The sequence below is a fragment of the Ictalurus furcatus genome, chromosome 8, assembly GCF_023375685.1.
Source record: "Ictalurus furcatus strain D&B chromosome 8, Billie_1.0, whole genome shotgun sequence".
NCBI lineage: Eukaryota > Metazoa > Chordata > Actinopteri > Siluriformes > Ictaluridae > Ictalurus > Ictalurus furcatus.
In genome coordinates this window covers 7,506,937-7,523,419 of record NC_071262.1, presented here as the reverse complement: position 1 = coordinate 7,523,419, position 16,483 = coordinate 7,506,937, and the positions used below count along the sequence as shown (strand labels likewise).

At 41.3% G+C, this 16,483-nt stretch overlaps 1 protein-coding gene across 2 annotated transcripts in view; it reads left to right on the top strand.

Moving 5' to 3' along the window:
- The window catches only part of lonrf1 (LON peptidase N-terminal domain and ring finger 1), a 31,155-nt gene extending 16,303 nt beyond the window's left edge, over positions 1-14,852 (top strand). For both annotated transcript variants that reach the window (XM_053630479.1, XM_053630478.1), the window contains exons 6-12: positions 262-319; positions 586-700; positions 5,738-5,859; positions 9,636-9,794; positions 12,326-12,488; positions 12,708-12,857; positions 13,939-14,852. In XM_053630479.1, coding sequence (XP_053486454.1) covers positions 262-319; positions 586-700; positions 5,738-5,859; positions 9,636-9,794; positions 12,326-12,488; positions 12,708-12,857; positions 13,939-14,088 — 917 coding nt within the window. In that variant the 3' untranslated portion in view covers positions 14,089-14,852. The remainder of the gene's footprint in view (positions 1-261; positions 320-585; positions 701-5,737; positions 5,860-9,635; positions 9,795-12,325; positions 12,489-12,707; positions 12,858-13,938) is intronic.
- The last annotated feature ends 1,631 nt before the right edge of the window (positions 14,853-16,483 follow it).

Sequence of the window (16,483 nt, the reverse complement as noted above, 5' to 3'; positions counted from 1 at the left end):
CTGTCAGTTAATAGTTGGCATCAATAAGACATTCATTTAAAGTTTAAAGTGAAATGTGTGCATAAAGATAAGAAATATATTTCCATTCTGCACACACAGAAACCCGAGCATATGAACACACAAGGATGACGAAATTTCACAACTTTTTAACTAAACTGATCTTATCACATTTGTTAGAACTGCCCACAGTTTCATTGTCTACGTGTTGAGTATTATAATGAAATCAAGGTTATCTTTTTCTGGTGTTCTTGCATCTGGTAGTGGACTGGCAGACATCCCCCCTGACTGTATCTGACTTTGAGTGCCCCCTCTGCATCAGGTCAGTGCAGTTATATGTCAAAATAACCTCTGGAATTATTGCCACTAGTAGTGTACTGTCTTCGCATTGATTAGTTAATATATTATTCCCTGAAGTCATAATTACCATAGTATTATTATCACATAGTACTGTATATCTCAGTATATATGTTTTACTGACATTGCATAATGCTGTTATGTATTTTAAATGTATTCAGTATGATGCAGACAACATTATGTATGCTTATTTTTTTTGTGTGTTTCTGTTTCTTGGTTCTTGGTCCTCAGGCTGTTTTATGATCCAGTTACAACACCATGTGGCCACACATTCTGCAAGAACTGTATTGAGAGAAGTCTTGACCATAACCTCCGCTGTCCACTCTGTAAACAAGCACTACAGGAAGTGAGTCTCAAGCAACCTTAAAACCTCAAACACTCACTGATCAGTTTTTTACATTTAGTCACTTGGTATAAAAATCATGTTTGTAGAGTTAATAATACTCTACGTCTGTCTCATTTTAGTTACCTTTCAAAGGGAACTCCACGTTGCGTTTAGCATAACACTATGGGAATGCCCTCGCGCGCGACTGGGATCTGAAGCTTGTGTAAAATCATGTCTATTTATAGGCCTGCTGTGATCAGGTGACGTGTCATTTAAGTGCGTCGCGTGATATATATATGGCACCTGTGAACCGCGCCGTCAGCCTTATTATCTTCAGCGAGACTGCATGTCGGTTGTTTGTGCAAAGAAACAAAAAGACGCTTCATTTCCTCTCTATCTTTTCTCAAAATCTCTGGACTTTTCTATCCCTTTAAAAAAAGAGAAGAAAAAAAGGAATTAACAAGAGAGAAAAATATGGGTGAGAGAATTCAGGAAGTGTGTTACACCTTGTTCCCGTTTCATCACAGGGAGTAGTGCACACTTTCTGTGTGAAGTGTCTAAGGATGCAGCATGCAACGGCAGTTCCGCTCGCGACTCGCTCTCTTCTCGGAAGCCGAAGTGAGTTGGGTTTCAGAGCCTCACGAATCTGGGCTGGCCGCTGCCGAGGCAGCTAGCCGTCTCAGGTCCGGGGGATCTCTTATGGATCCTGAAGAGGAGCCGGAGACGAGCGCTGCTCTATCTCTTGCTCTGTCTTTCGGGTCCGGCTCTCCACTGGATTTTGCGACTCCTCCTTCCGCTATGGAAATCCAAAAAAAAATTTAAAAACCCACACACAAATATAATAGTAATAATTCCTCTCTGACTCCGAGGGGCCAGAAGGGTGTGCTAAAAACTGAGAGCAGCATATAGTGATTACTAAGGCTGGATGAGCTTTTTTCTCCCCAGTGAAAGTAAATCCCTCACACTGCAGAAAACTCCCCTTTCTTCCAGAAGTGCATGACAAAATATCAGGCTTCTGGGGGAAAACCATGCGTAAGCCATATTTATAACCCCGTGATGTTGGATTATTCTGCCATTGTGGGGAATGAACGGCATGGCTATTTAGCTATGCTGAAGGTGGAGGAGGCACTTGCGAGCTACCTCTCTCCATCGACGGCAGGTAACTTGGGGGGGGGGGGGGCAGCTTTGCCGTGTAAGGCCACCGTGGCATTGGTGGGCAAGGCCTGTACAGTAGTAGTCTTGCTTGTGGGTCACTGCAGACAGTGACAGTGTTGCAGGCCTACCAAGCAGACCTGCTGAGTGAGCTCGATATATGGCGGCATTCAGCCAATTGCTTCCCTGTTGTGTCGAGTTCACTCGTGGATGCCCGGGCCAGCGCTAGTGTGAGGGAGACACAGAAGGCAAGTATGGCAGCCTGCCTACCCCCGCAGACAGCCAGGGGAACCGGGCAGCCACAGTCGCGGCCTGCTACTAGGCCTGATCTGAGAATGGTCATAAAGGCCAAGCAGACAAAGAGGAGCGGTCCTGAGGGGCTGTGGAGGGACGTATCAGGGGACATGAGGTTGTTAGGGCAGTTAGCCCCCAGTGCTACTGTAGGGCCTCCCCTAGCCAAGGCTGTCCCAAGTTTTCAGTGTTCCCTGGTCAGCGAGCTGTCACAGGGCGACAAAAATCTGATGCTTTCCCTCCAATAGAATGTGGAATAGTTAATGTCACTTAAAGACCATCTGGCAGTGTGGAAACTACTGCCAAATGTGTCTCCATGGGTTCTGTGTTCCATAGAAAAGGGTTACCGGGTCAAGTTCAGAGCTCAACACCCCCCCCCCCCCCCCCCCCCCCGGTTCGGAGGTGTGCTCACCAAAGTAGTCAGCACAGACCAGAGCCCAACATTAGTGCAAGAAGTAGGATCCCTTTTGGACAAAGGGGCCATAGAACATGTACCCCGTTCCCTGAGGGAGGGAGGTTTTTACAGCCGTTATTTCCTGGTCCGGAAAAAATAGAGGAGTATGCGGCCAATTTTAAATCTGCGTCATTTGTACTGTACTCTTCGGACGTACAGGTTCAAGATGCTGACACCCAAACTTATCGTTCCACAGATTCAGTTTGAGGACTGGTTTGTGATGATAGATCTAAAAGGTGCATATTTCTACATAGAAATATCGCCCAGTCACAGGAAGTTCCTGGGGTTTGCGTTGGAGGCGACGCATACCAAGATCTGGTTCTTCCCTTCGGGCTACCTTTATCCCTTTGCACCTTCACAAAGTGCATGGATGTCATTCTGGCTCCATTGTGACTCCAGGGCATCCGTGTATTAAACTACCTGGATGACTGGTTAATTCTAGCACAATCCAGGGAACTGGCAGTTCAACATCAAGATGTTGTTCTCACCCACATGAAGAGCTTGGGGCTCAGGTTGAAACTCAGAAAAGTATGCTTTCTCCAGTGCAGTGGACAACTTTTCTAGGGGTTATGAGGATTCTACTATGATGAGGGTGTTTCTATCCCTAACATGTGTAGGGTCAATCCTATCAACATTGAGCAAGATAAAGCTGGATCTTGGCATCCCCTCCAGTCTCTATGGGAGACTATTGGAGCTTATGGCAGCAGCAGCCAACGTCATACCATTGGGCTTATTGCACAGGAGACCGTTTCAGTGGTGGCTGAGAAGTTGGGGGTCTTAGACAGCTGGGGGTCTTAGACAGTTGGGGGTCTTAGACAGACCCCCGCGGTCTTAGACAGCTGTCCACCTCACGGTCTCTGGAGCGGCCCTCATCTGGAGCAGCACATAAATTGCCTAGAAATCTGGGCCATATTTCTAGCACTGAAATTCCTTCTTCCTCAATTTAGAGGTCACCATGTGTTTACAGACAACACAGCGGTGGTCTCATATATTGACCACCAGGGAGGATTATATCCACGCCCCCTGTTCAGTCAGGTGCAACTAATTCTTCTCTGGGCAAAGGGAAAGTTTTGGCAGTGAGTGCAGTGTACATTCTGGGCAACTGAGGCCCAGGGATTGGTGGCTCCATCCACAAGTGGTGGAATCCAAATGGCGGAGGTTTGGCCAAGCGGGACTGCATGTGTATGCTTTTCCCCCGATCGCTCTGCTCCCACAAGTTCTAGCGAGAGTTCGCCAAGACAGTCTACGTCTGCTGCTAGTAGCACCTTATTGGCCAGCTGGAATATGGTTCTCAGAGATAATATTCCTGCTAGAGGGCACTCCTTGGCAGATTCCCATCCGCACGGATCTACTGTCTCAAGCCAATTTATCACCCTCGGCCGGAACTATGGAAACTGTGGGTCTGGCCCCTGAGGGGCACCAGCTCATAGATTCTGGTCTCACAACTGAGGTTGTAGAGACCATGTTGAACCCCAGAGCACCATCCACGAGGAAATTGTATGCACTCAAGTGGTGGCTTTTTGTCTTGTGGTGTGAGGAATGCCAAATAGACCCAGTGAACTGCGCAATAGCTACAGTCCTGGAGTTCTTATAAGGACAATTCTCAGTGGGGTGGTCTCCTTCTACAATCAGGGTTTACATGGCCGCCATTTCGGCCAGCCACGCCCCTGTTGATGGAGCCTCTGTGGGGCAACATCCTCTAACTTCGAGGTTTATGCGTGGTGTCAGGGGGCTGAGGCCCATCTGCAGGCTGCGCATACCTTCCTGGGACCTTTCTGTGGTCCTGGAAGGTCTGTCAGGTTCCCCATTTGAGCCCTTAGAGTCAGCCTCTGAGAAGCTTCTGACTCTAAAGGTAGCTCTTCTGCTGCCCTGACATCTCTCAAGAGAGTAGGAGATCTACAAGCTCTCTCTGTTGCCCCTTTCTGCCTTGACTTAACCCCTGGATTCGCCAAGGCCTTCCTTTATCCTAGGCCAGATTATATTCCTAAAGTGCCTACATCTGCTGCTCAGCCTGAGGTGTTGCAGGCTTTCTGCCTTCCTCTGTTCCTCACACCGGAACAAGAGAGAATGCACCAGTAAGGGCTCTCTGTACTTACATCCAACGCTCCGTCCAGTGGCGTAAGTCGGAGCAGCTGCTGGTCTGCTTGGTGGCGACAGTAGAGGTGATGCTGTGTCAAAGCAGCGCATCTCTAATTGGATAGTAGAAGCAATCTCTATCGCTTATGAGGCGCGCGGTCTCGCTACGCCTCTGGGCATAAGGGCTCATTCCACTAGGGGGGTCACCTCCTCGAAGGCTCTGTCCAACGGAGTATCCTTACAGGATGTGTGTGCTGCTGCAGGGTGGTCTACGCCACACACATTCATTCAATTTTACAGCCTGGATATTCATTCCGCCCCGGGCTCGAGTGTCTTGCAGTGACCCTCAGGCTTGGGTCCTTTTGAACAGGCCGTACCCTCGGTATGACGGAGTGGGTATTCTCGTTCTCATAGTGTTATGCTAAACGCAACATGGATTTCCCTTTGAAAGGGAACGTCTGCGTTACGCATGTAACCCTGTTCCCTGAGAAGGGAATGAGATGTTGCGTAGCTTTGTCATACCAGGGTAGGCCTGTGAATTGCGTCTTTGCTTCAGATAATAGAGGCTGACGGCGCGGTTCACAGGTGCCATATATATATCACGCGACACGCTTAATTGCCACGTCACCTGATCACGGCAGGCCTATAAATAGGCATGATTTTACACAAGGTGCCGTTCAGATGCTGGTCGTGCGAGGGCACTCCCAAAGTGTTATCCATTCACCCACCCATCCAACCAACCAACCAACCAACCAACCAACCAACCATCCATCCAGCCAGCCCATCCATCCATCCAACCAACCATCCATCCATCCAGCCAGCCACCCACCATACTGCTTACCCTCCCATAGTGTCATGCTAAACGCAACATCTCGTTCCCTACTCAGGGAACAGGGTTACATGCGTAACCCAGATGTTTTCTAATGTCCTTAAGCCATTCTGCGTGTTCTTTGTAGCTAGAGGATTGGCCTTTCAGAGAGCAGTAAAAATAAATGCACATTTAATATAAACTATGCTTCTGTGCAGTACCAGTCCTCCTCTATTATTGTAGATAATAAAAATTGATTTCTCACTTCCTGTACTAGTATTTCAAGAATAGGAAGTACAACCCCACGGTTCTGCTGCAGGAGATTATTACCCGACTCTTCCCCCAGCAGCTGGCTGAAAGGAAACAGGTGCATGATGCTGAGATGGCTGAGCTTTCCAAGTGAGCCAGAGACAATACAATCAAACAAGACCTACAGTGTATAAAAAAGTCTACACACCCCTATTAAAATAGCAGGTTTTTGTGATGTACAAAAATTAAACCAAGATAAATAATGTCAGATCTTTTCCCATCTTCAAGTGATAAAACAAAATAGAAATAGAAATGCTTTAGGAGTGAAAAAAAAAAGAAAAAAATTGCACAAGTGTGATTGCACAAGTGTGCACACCCCTTAACTCATACTCTTTTAAAGCACCTTTTGCTTGTAATAGAGCACTCAGTCTTTTTGGATTAGAGTCTACCAAATTAGCACATATTGTTTTGGTAATTTGATTCCACTCATCCTTGAAAAATGCTCCATATCTATCACATTGTAAAGGGGATCTCTTCAAGTCATTCCACAGGTTTTTGATAGGATTTATATCTGGGCTCTGACTAGGCCATTCATATACAGTGGGGGAAATAAGTATTGAACGCGGCAACATTTTTTTTTCAAAAAATATATATCCAATGAGGTTATTCACTTGACTTTGGCATTAACTCACGAGATCAACACGTATAAAGAAATCCAAACAATACAATTTTTTACAATTGTTATGACAATTTTTTCAATACTTTTAATAATTTTCCTGAACTCTTAACGCACCAAACACACCTACAACACACAATTGGCAAAACGGTTAATTTCATGCTGAAAATCACACATTGTAAACTAAACTCCAACACTCATTTTCAAAATACAATAATACACTAACACAATAAACTATGTCTACCAAAACACTAACATATGTTTTCTTCCAACAGGAACACTTAGTCAATCATAGCACAATGTCATAAAAACCCTAACATCAGATGGAATTACAGAAACTGCATTATTTTATATGTGTCAGGTCTTCCCTTATACAACAGACAGTATATTGTATTGATCATAGATTGTGCTTTGCACTGCAGTTTCTTTTGAAGCCTCTCTACATTTTTGTTTTGTTGGGTTTAGTAAATGCATGCATTTTGTTTCTTTTGCTGCAGAAATTCAATACAAAAAATGAATGACCAATCTCAGAGTAGCTTTATAGTATTTACGGTTTATGAAAAAAAGAAGACTAAGACAGAATTGTTGCAGTAAAGGCTCTATTTGCAACAGGACATTACTGCAATGTAACAAAAATATGCAATATAGCTGCCGTTTATCAATACAAAATATACAAACAGAAAAAGCTACAGAAGAAGTCATCTTCTAATCTGCCCCATCCGGAATTTGGCCACATGTTCTCATCCACATCACACCTGATAGCTTCTCTGGCAAGGCATTTTGGGAAGAATCTTTTGGCATGCCCTATCGACCCCTGGCAGTGTTCAGCTGTGATGTCTTGGCATCTTTTATCCATTGCATCAAGAATGGTGTACCTCCCAGTACACGGTGTGGAGTATTAGATATAGTTAATGTAGTTAGATAGAGATCTCATATAGTTAGATACGTTGTTAATGATATGTTCCTTTATAGATCTAGTTAGTTTAAACTTTAGATTAGTTCATTTAATCCACGCTGGTTTTTCCGCTCCCAGTTCATGTTTCTTGTTTTTTGTTTTTAACCCTGTTTTCTGTGACCGAGACTTTGATTCCTGCTTTGCCCCGTTTATGCCTGTTTGCCGAGCGCCCGACCCTTTGCCTGTCTTGACTACGTTTTTTTGGATTACGATTTGGATTTGTCTGCCTGCCCTTTAATAAATACGTCTTTACCTGCACCTGCCTCCGTACTCTACTCCCTTACATCTTTCAACATGACAGAGGGACGTTGGTCCTGTGGACGATGGTCAAAAACCAGGCTGGGAAAAACTCCTCAATGGGGTTGAGGAAAGGGGAGTAAGGGGCAAGGAAAAGGGACATCATCCTCAGATGGGCATCAAACTAGGCTGTGACTGCACGGGAATGGTGGAATGCCACATTGTCCCATGTGATCACATATACTGGCACGTGATCTCCCACATGTCCCCCTTCTGCCTCTGGCACCTGTCTTTCGTAAAGGTCTTCTAAAAATTGGAGAAGGCAGTCGGTGTTGTAGGGGCCAATCTCACATTTATGCAGGAATGCACCGTTGTTGGAGATTGTAGCACATATGGTGATGGTGGCTCCTCTCTGTCACGGCACAGTAACTGTGGCCCTTTTGCCAGAAATTAATCGGCCGCAGTATTCAGGTGTGATTTTGGCCCATTCTTCCAAAAATATTGTCTTTAAATGTTGTTCAATTGGATTCACCTGATTCAATCATTCTGGGCCATTCTAACGCCTTGATTTTTTTTTCTCTGAAACCAGTTGAGAGTTTCCTTTGCTGTATGCTTTGTATTGTTGTCCTGCTGGAAAATCCACCCATATCTCATCTTCATCATCTTTGTGGATGGCAGCAGATTCTTCTCAAGAATCTCCTGATGAAGGGCTCCATTCATCATTCCTTTAATTATATGAAGTCTACCATTACCATGTGATGAAAAACAGCCCCACACCATGATGCTTCCACCTCCAAACTTCACAGTTGTTATAGTGTTTTTAGGGTGATGTGCAGTGCCATTTCCTCTCCAAACATGGTGTGTAGTATGATAGCCAAAAAGTTCAGTTATGCTCTCATCTGACTCATCTACACTCTCCCAGTATTTCATAGGCTTGTCCAAATGAGTTGTAGCAAATATTAAACATGCTTCACCATGCCTTTTCTTTAGTAATGGAGTCTTGCGGGGTGAGTGTGCATAGAGGCCATGATGGTGGAGTGCATTGCCAATTGTTTTCTCTGTGATGATAGTATCTGCTGCCTCCAAGTGTTTCTGGAGCTCTTTCTGAGTGGTCCTTGGCTGTTGTATTCTTCTGCCTCCCTGGTCAGAAATCTTGCGAGGAGCTCCTGTGCATTGTCGGTTGATGATGGAGTGATGTTGCTTCCACTTGCGGATAATGGCCCCAATGGTGCTTACTGGAAGATTCAGAAGTTTTGAAATACATCTGTATCCGATTCCATCAATATGTTTAACAACAATAAGGTTGCAAAGGTCTTGGAAGAGCTCTTTGTTTTACCCATCATGATGTGTTTCTTGTATGAACCTTGGTAACAAAAATTTACAAACCATCAATTTACTAACCCAGCTGATATCACTTTGCACAGATAGGAGGTATACTTTCTAACTACTTAAGGATTTCAGCTGATTCCTTGCCTTGGAGAACTGCTTTTTCTTGGTCCGTTCAATACTTTTTTCCTGTGTCATTCCACTTTATAATATATAACTTTAATTATGTACTTTAATGTTGTGAATTCTTTATATTTGCAGAGTTAATACTGATGTCTGGTAAAAATTTCATGTGAATAACCTCATTGGAAATATATTTACTGAAAAAAATGTTGATGAATTCAATACTTATTTCCCCCACTGTGTGTGCGTGCATATATATATATATATATATATATATATATATATTTATGCACGCACACACAGTGGGGGAAATAAGTATTGAATGCATCAACATTTTTTCATATATCACAAAGACCTGCAATTTTAACAAGAGTGCATAGATATTTTATATCCACTTTATGTAGCATGATGCATATCATTTGGGAAAAAAGAGTGATTTTTTTTTTTTATAGAAAGCCAGACAAATGATGTAATGATTAAGAAGTGTTAAAACCTTTGATTTTCTTGTTCATGTCAGTATATAATTTGTAAACTGTGTCATCAGAAATGTTTTTCTGTCATTCTTCACCTCATTGTGACCTTTTATTCCCACAACCTCTTCTTGTCCAGTTTGACCAAAGACATTCCAATCTTTGTGTGTACTGTGGCCTGCCCGGGTATCCCATGCCCACTGCATGTTTTTGAGCCACGCTACAGGCTGATGATGCGTCGATGCATAGAGACCGGCACCAAGAAATTTGGCATGTGCAACTATGAGCACGGCAAAGGGTAATCAGATTTTACACTAGAAAAGCATACAGAGACAGTTGAGTTTATCATTACACACTGATTATCTTAAAAATATACAGTACTGTGCAAATGTTTTAGGCATCCTATTTTTTAGTACAAACTTTGTTATAGAGTTTTTTATTATGACTTCCACATTATCAAGTCAGTACAAAAAACATTTTAGATTCCCAAACATTAGTTTTCTAGCACAAAATTAAATGTTACAGAAAAATGTTTGTATGTCATTAAAGAAAGCAGCATATTATCTAAGAGACCATTTTCAGACCAAAAAAAACCCCAATGAAGGCTGCTGGGTTTTGCTGCAAAAATAAGAAGCAAGTGCAACAGTCACTCTAGTCTCCAGAAGATCTGTGACTGGTTCTGCAAGATGCTCAATAAAACTTTCCAGAGAATTTCCTTATAAAACTGCAAACACTGTACCAGAGATTACTATTTTTATTTTTATTTTATTGTCACACCAAATGAAACAAAAGACTTTGTTTCATTTACTAATGTTTACTGTTCTTTACGGTATTTTTTTTTTTTTTTTTTTTTTTTTTAAATGTAGAAACATTTAATTTAATTATTTTGAAGGCACCTTTGCTCAACAGCATTTCATTGCATGTGCCTAAAACTTTTGTACAGTGCTATATATTTAAGCAATATTGCATGAGCAATAGTTATACTGAATATCAGCACTGCTATGATTTGGCTCTAGGAGTGAGCCCGCAGTGCAGGTACTGTATGTAACCACAGCCATACCGATATTGAGTACAACCGCACGATTGTGAGTGTGAATATTACTTTTATACAACAGTTCTGACATTTTGGAAACAATATGGCCAAATGTTCTGTGTATTTTTGCTCCACAACCAAAATAAAGCCCAAAGAAGCCACACTCACTTTATAGTATGCTGGTTAGCTAACTCACATTGATTTGTACATTTCTGTTAAAGGTGCTTCCAGTAAAATTGGCTTCCCTATTCCTTTTCATCTTCGACTGATGAGCTTTCATATTTTAAGCCAAAAATTATATTCCTGAAAAGTATCCTTTGCCATGTCCACCGTTGATGTGGCTAATTCTATGAACTACGAATGCTACGTAGCGAACTGCTACGAACTGAGAACTGAACACAGACGAGTGGAGTGATACACACAGTGAAATGTCACAGTGCCATTATACTATATATAAGTACTCTTGGAACACCGCATGACCAGTCAAATTATATACAGTATCTCACTAAAGTGAGTACACCCCTCACATTTTTGTAAATATTTGATTATATCTTTTCATGTGACAACACTAAAGAAATGACACTTTGCTACAATGTAAAGTAGTGAGTGTACAGCTTGTGTAACAGTGTAAATTTGCTGTCCCCTCAAAATAACTCAACACACAGCCATTAATGTCTAAACTGCTGGCAACAAAAGTGAGTACATCCCTAAGTGAAAATGTCCAAATTGGGCCCAAAGTGTCAATATTTTGTGTGGCCACCATTATTTTCCAGCACTGCCTTAACCCTCTTGGGCATGGAGTTCACCAGAGCTTCACAGGTTGCCACTGGAGTCCTCTTCCACTCCTCCTTGACGACATCACGGAGCTGGTGGGTGTTGGAGACCTTGTGCTCCTCCACCTTCCGTTTGAGGATGCCCCACAGATGCTCAATAGGGTTTAGTCCATCACCTTCACCCTCAGCTTCTTTAGCAAGGCAGTGGTCTCCTTGGAGGTGTGTTTGGGGTCATTATCATGCTGGAATACTGCCCTGCGGCCCAGTCTCTGAAGGGAGGGGATCACCCTCCCTCCCGAAGTGGAAGAGGACACCAGTGGCAACCTGTGAAGCTCTGCTGAACTCCATGCCCAAGAGGGTTAAGGCAGTGCTGGAAAATAATGGTGGCCACATAAAATATTGACACTTTGGGCCCAATTTGGACATTTTACTTAGGGGTGTACTCACTTTTGTTGCCAGTGGTTTAGACATAAATGGCTGTGTGTTGAGTTATTTTGAGGGGACAGCAAACTTACACTGTTACACAAGCTGTACACTCACTACTTTACAATGTAGCAAAGTGTCATTTCTTCAGTGTTGTCACATGAAAATTTATAATCAAATATTTACAAAAATGTGAGGGGTGTATTCACATTTGTGAGATACTGTATTTTATCTGATATTTTGTGAGCAGATAAAAATCTTTTGAATGTCTATTTAAATGGTGTTCAATCATTAAGAAAATTCTAGAGAATCTACAGACATAGTAATTTTCTGAAATCAGACATAATGTGTGCCTGAAAAGCTTACTTAATGTGTTTTAGTTTAATTGCGATATCAAGAAGCATTTGTCTGTCAGATCAGAACTGTATTTTTTTATTCTGTAGTAATTGTTTTATAACTGTAATATAATGTATTGTTTCTAACTGTAACTGTATTTCATAAAAGTCCCAGTAAATGCAATAATAATTTAAATAATTAGGTCAATACAAAATGACACGCAAGTCAAAACATGTCTGAATTGCTGTATTTGGCATGGCTCAGGTTTGCAGATTTTGGCTGCATGCTGGAGATTCTGGACCAGAATGTGCTCCCTGATGGCCGCTCTTACGTCGAAACAGTGGGAGGAAGCCGATTCCGTGTGCTCCGGAGAGGCCAGCGGGATGGCTACCACACAGCAGACATTGAGTACCTGCAAGACCAGAAGGTCTCCTTTTACAGTGTTTCACAGCTGAGCTTAAATTACAATCTAGCTAATATTATGCAAGCTGGCATTTAGTCAGATTTATAGAAATATTTATTTCAGGATCTCTAAGCAGTAATGTTTTCAATAACAGGAGTGAAAGTTGCTCACTGGCTGAATCCGGATGCTTTTATACTGTCAATTTAAGTACAATGTGTGTGCGTTTGTATGTTTGGCATATAGGCACATGATGCTGAGCTTGAAATGCTGCAACGCCTCCATGACAGTGTGTATCAGCAGGCCAGGGAGTGGTACCAACGACTCAATAGCCGCATCCGGGAGCAGATCAACCACCAGTATGGAGATATGCCTGAGAGAGAGGATAACATTCAGGTTTGAACATGCATGCAAAAAATTTACAAAATTCCTTGCCCATTTCACATAACCCTAAGCCATATAACATTAATTATGTCCTCCCATGTCAGCATAATCAGGTTACTTCTCCCAAATAGTCATTAATTATAGACTAAATTATTTTATCTGATTTAAAAATTGGTTAAACTGGAAGTTGTTGTGCTTAATAAGTGGAACTAAAATATGCCCAAATTGGCCTTTGATTCTCAAATATCCATTCTGTATTCATCACTGATCATTTTCTTATTTATTGTTTTCTTGCCTTTAGATCATTGGATTGGCCTAATGTTGGCAAATTTATCTGCTTGACTATTTTTTTAACTATGGTTGTGGATTTTGGACAGTTGGCATTCGAAGTAAAACATGCTAGAGGTTGTATTCAAGTCCCTCTGTTTATGATGATATCACAAAAATATTGATATGAAATTTTTCATGTAATGGATAAAGCATTCTTATGCCAACCAGTTCTTCCTACCATTAGAATAGAATGAACTTAAATAGAATGAACTTCTTAAAGCATGTCTTGCTTGTATCATGAGGAATGTCTGGTCAAGTGAACCATGTTAGAGGCTCGAAGGGAGCCTCCATTTTTAGGTTTGCAGAGAAGACAAAGCTTCATAAAGAAAATTAAAGGATCTCGATATTGCAGCATATTTAGCCACACTTTTAATAATGTATTCAGTCTAAGCCAGCCACTTTATATATTTTTGCCACTCCTTTTTTGGGAATTAATTGTTCTTCATCGCCTAGGGTTGTCTGTCATCTCACTCATTCTACTTGTGAGATGCCCACATTGCGATGTGTAAAAACGTCATCAACTATATCGTCAATATCGTAGGATGACAAATTTTTATAATGAGGCGCAATTGTACTGGTATGTGATGGACGATAAATATATTATGGCACAGCCCTAACCAAAAATCTATGCTGCTGTGATCTTATGCCTTGTTTTGTGCTTGTGCCCTGATCAAAAAAATTATTTGATACCCATACCTTTCCATATGCTGCCTTAATTTTTGTAAGCTATTATATGATTTATTTATTTATTTTATTTTGGCAGGCATCTGCTGATGGTCCAGCCTGGTGTTGGTGGCTGTTATCTGTGCTCCAGTTAGATCCAGCCTATCAGACAACAGTTCTGTCTCTTACCTCACTGAAGGATCGATTAGGACATCTGCGCATTGTGTTGGAGTACTTTTCTCAGAGATAGGGGAGACACACACACACTGAGGACCTTCCAATTACATAATTTGTAATGCAGCTTATGAATGCTATGCCCACACCTTACCAAAAGGAAGCATTTAGCTCTTATAGCTTTTTATATAAAAACTGTAGTTTTAAAACACACACACACACACACACACACACACACACACACACACCTTTGTGTCCTTCTTGGACTGCCTTAGAGAAAGAGAACATTTTTGCTGTATTGTATTTTTGCTATATGTGGTACATATGAAGCTTATGGGACGAAGAAAGGCCATGTTTATTATTAGCATATTGGGTTTTAGCATGGCATTTGTTTATATTTAGGGGGAAATTAAATGTTTATATTAGAAAGAATTGTGAGCAGGTGCAAAAAAATTCTATTTATTGCAAACAATAGCAATAATTGCAGGAGTGGGCTTTATTGGTCAGAATTTCTTTGGGATGCCGGGAATGGGATTAAATAAACAAAACCCTGTACACCTATAATTCACACTGGACAAACATATACAGGAATAGAGTGTGAAGGAATCATTAATGCTTGCCTATCGAAAAAGCTAAAAACTTGACCATGTACATACATCATTTTAGAAGTCTTGACTCAAATAAGTGATACCCTTTGCAAAATGAGATGTCACCTGCTACAAGAATGCTTTCTTATGTATTTATGTGTAGTGACATTCTTATTAGAATTGAACTGTCAAAATATGTTCATTTTTAATGCTGCGGAATAATGCTGAATCCTAAATAAATCCTCAAAAATTAGTGATTTGAATTATTCTTAGAGGCAATATAATATTGTGATCATGGTGATAGGGAAATTATAAAAATGTTTTTAACAATGATAGCCTTCATAACTTTATTTAGGCTGAGCATTAATTTCAGACTTTCAGGTATGATCAAAGAACAAAAGACACTTGTTACGATACAGGGAGGTGAGGCGGGAGCAGGTGCAGATCAACGTCTTTATTGCTCGAACACAAGGTCAATAAACATGAGCAGCGATACGCGGTCTTAGACATGAAGCGAGATTCAAGGCATGAAACATAAACAGGACACGAGAACACGACCGCTTAACATCAATGTGGCTAACACTTACATGTACTTAGACTTAGTTAGCTAGTTAACCGTATCTCCAAATAATACTGAGCGAAGTACAATGTAACATGAGGGCTTTAAATAGCAAACACAATCAAACTAAACACAGACAGCTGGAGTAAATCAAGACACACCCTCGAACATCAACCAATGCTTAAACAAGGGGAGAACCAAAACAAACATGCGTTTTATTTTTATTTATTTATTTATTTATTTTAAAAATTTTTCAAAGAGTCTATCTGGTTCTCAGCATCATTTTGAAAGGGATTTGTGCCTTTGGGTTTGAAGTCTTAACCTGGATGAGTAAGATGCGCACTTATGCACATTTTTTATTTTGAAAATAGATTGAATGATTAAACAGCAACAATAATAATAGTATGATAATGAAGATAAGCTTGAATGAAAAATAATGTCTTGAATGTATTGAACGCGTCAACATTTTTTTCAGTAAATATATCTCACATGAAATATTTACCAGACATCAGTATTAACTCAAGAAATCCGGAAATATAAAGAATTCACAACATTAAAGTCCATAAATAAGGTTGTGTGTAATAAAGTGGAATGACACAGGAAAAAAGTATTGAACACACTAAGGAAAAGCAGTTCTCCAAGGCAAGGAACCAGCTGAAATCTGTAAGTAATTATACCTCCTATCTGTGCAAATTAATATCAGATGGGTTAGTAAATTGATGGTCTATAATAAAGGCTTTTCGTTACCAAGGTGTCACACAAGAAACATCTCATGATTGGTAAAAGCAAAGAGCTCTCCCAAGACCTTTGCAATCTTATTGTTGCAAAACATATTGATGGAATCAGATAGAGACGTATCTCAAAACTTCTGAATCCTCCAGTAAGCACCATTGAGGCCATTATCGGCAAGTGGACGAGCCAAGGACCGCTTGGAAAGAGCTCCAGAAACACTTGGAGGCAGCAGGTGCCATCGTCACAGAGAAAACAATAGGCAATGCACTCCACTGCTCATGCTCACTCCGCAAGACTCCATTACTAAAGAAAAGGCATGTCAAAGCTTGTTTAAAGTTTGCTACAACTCTTTTGGACATGCCTATGAAATTCTGGGAGAATGTAATCTGGTCAGATGAGAGCAAAATTTAACTTTTTGGCTGACATACTACACACCATCTTTGGAGAAGAAATGGCACTGCACATCACCCTAAAAACACTATACCAACAGTGAAGTGTGGAGGTGGAAGCATCATGGTGTGGGGCTGTTTTTCATCACATGGTACTGGCAGACTTCATATAATTGAAGGAACGATGAATGGAGCCCTTTACCG